Source organism: Nicotiana attenuata, unplaced genomic scaffold (assembly GCF_001879085.1).
Source record: "Nicotiana attenuata strain UT unplaced genomic scaffold, NIATTr2, whole genome shotgun sequence".
NCBI lineage: Eukaryota > Viridiplantae > Streptophyta > Magnoliopsida > Solanales > Solanaceae > Nicotiana > Nicotiana attenuata.
In genome coordinates, this window is record NW_017698109.1 from 1 (window position 1) to 1,837 (window position 1,837).

The 1,837-nt window shown below is 38.7% G+C and overlaps 1 protein-coding gene across 1 annotated transcript; it reads right to left on the reverse strand.

The window, feature by feature from the left end:
- Window positions 1-65: 65 nt before the first annotated feature.
- LOC109222699 lies at window positions 66-1,525 on the reverse strand (the record flags this gene model as incomplete). Its single annotated transcript, XM_019387021.1, has 1 exon — window positions 66-1,525. A coding segment is annotated over exon 1 (1,460 nt), but the record flags the coding sequence as incomplete, so codon positions are not given.
- Between the last annotated feature and the right edge of the window lie 312 nt (window positions 1,526-1,837).

The window sequence follows — 1,837 nt, forward strand, 5'->3', positions numbered from 1 at the left end:
AATCTGAAAAAGTAGTCACCTCTTTTTTCTTTGGTAGGAGAACTAGGTTAGTATGTGTCACACACTTTGGTAGCTGTTGGCCACAGAAAAATTGCAGCACCATTGCATAAATATCCTCTCCAACAATATCCCAACATGTGTGATAAAAAGCCCCAGTAAAGCCATCAGGTCCTCCTGCTGAATCCCCATTCAATCCATATACTGCCTTTCTGACTTCCTCTTTTGTTGGTAACTCAGTTAATCTTGCATTTTGCTCTTCCTCCACCAAAGTTGGAACATGATCAATGATGTGAAAGGTTGAAGGTACTACTGATTCTGTGAATTGGTCCTTGTAAAAGCTGACTGCTTCTTCTGCAATTTGCTCCTCCTCCTCTATCCAGATGCCCATGTTATTCTGTATCCTTCTCAGCTGTAGTTTCTTTCTTCTACCCCTCACTTGAGCATGAAAGAACTTTGTGTTTCTATCCCCATCTTTAAACCATAACATGCCTGCTTTCTGCTTCCAAAATTCTTCTTCCACAGCAAGATACTTAATCATTTCTGCCTTAACCTTGTGCAACCTTTCTCTATTCATCTGAGTAGGAAATGCCTCAAACTGCCTCTCATGTACTAAAACAACCTCTTCTAAACTGGCAATTTTCTGAAAGATATCTCCATATGTTGCTCTGCTCCAACTGGAAAGTGCTTTCTTCAATTTTTTCAACTTATAATTGAACAGTATGAAAGGATTTGCAGCAAAATCTGCATTCCAATTTTCTCTCACCACATCTTTGAAAGTGTCATGCTTAGTCCAGAAGTTGAGGAATCTAAAGGGCTTCCTAATTGGAGCAGATTCAATGTCACATTTCAGATACAGTGGGCAGTGATCTGATCCAATTTTTGATAAATGTGTAATCTCAAGTCCTGGAAAAGTTTGCTGCAGCTCTAAATTACCCAAGCATCTATCAAGTCTTTCAAAAATACAATCCTCTTCTGATCTTCCATTCCACCATGTGTAAATACTTCCCTTGAAACCCAGATCTGTGAGGTTGCAAGTGTTAATGCAATGCCTAAAATCATCAATCTCATTTAAATGAACAGGGAGGCCACCAAACTTTTCCTCCTCATCCCATATAACATTGAAATCCCCTCCCACAAGCCAAGGAGAAGTCATATCAGTAGCCATTGCATAAAGAGAATCCCATAGTTCTATCCTCTCTATTGCATCACATTTAGCATACACTAGAGTAAGTATAAGCTCTATATGAGTTTCTGTGTGAAACAATTTGAGAGTCAACTGTTGAGTCATGTTGTACAGAATTGTCACCTCATACACTTCATCTATGAATGCCCATATTTTATTAGATACATTAACCACAGCCTGAGCCAAACCAATTCTTGCCCTGTATCTCTCCATTTTGTTTGACTGTTGCATAGGTTCTAATATTCCAATGAATTCAAAATGATGCTGCCTGTGCATTAAGATCAGTCTTTCAAAAGCTTGCATTGTATTCACTGATCTTACATTCCAAATTATTGCCTCCATTACTGATTTTGATTTTTAGATAAAGTCCTCCTGGTTTGTACACCTACTGCTGGACCAGTTGATGCTTCTTTTGCCTGCTTCTTTCTACCTTTATTTGCAGATTTTACTTGCTCAATATACCTAGGTGAAAGATCTCCTTGTTTTGCTACATTTATGAAGTTCTGAGCAGTTGACTCCTCATCCATATCTTTGCCATTATGTTCTGCAATTTGCACTTGTTCCTGACTCTTCTTATCCTCTTGAACCACTACATTATTGGTAACCTGTGTAACAATGACTGCAGCATGATCACCCTGCAAATTAGTCTTCTGC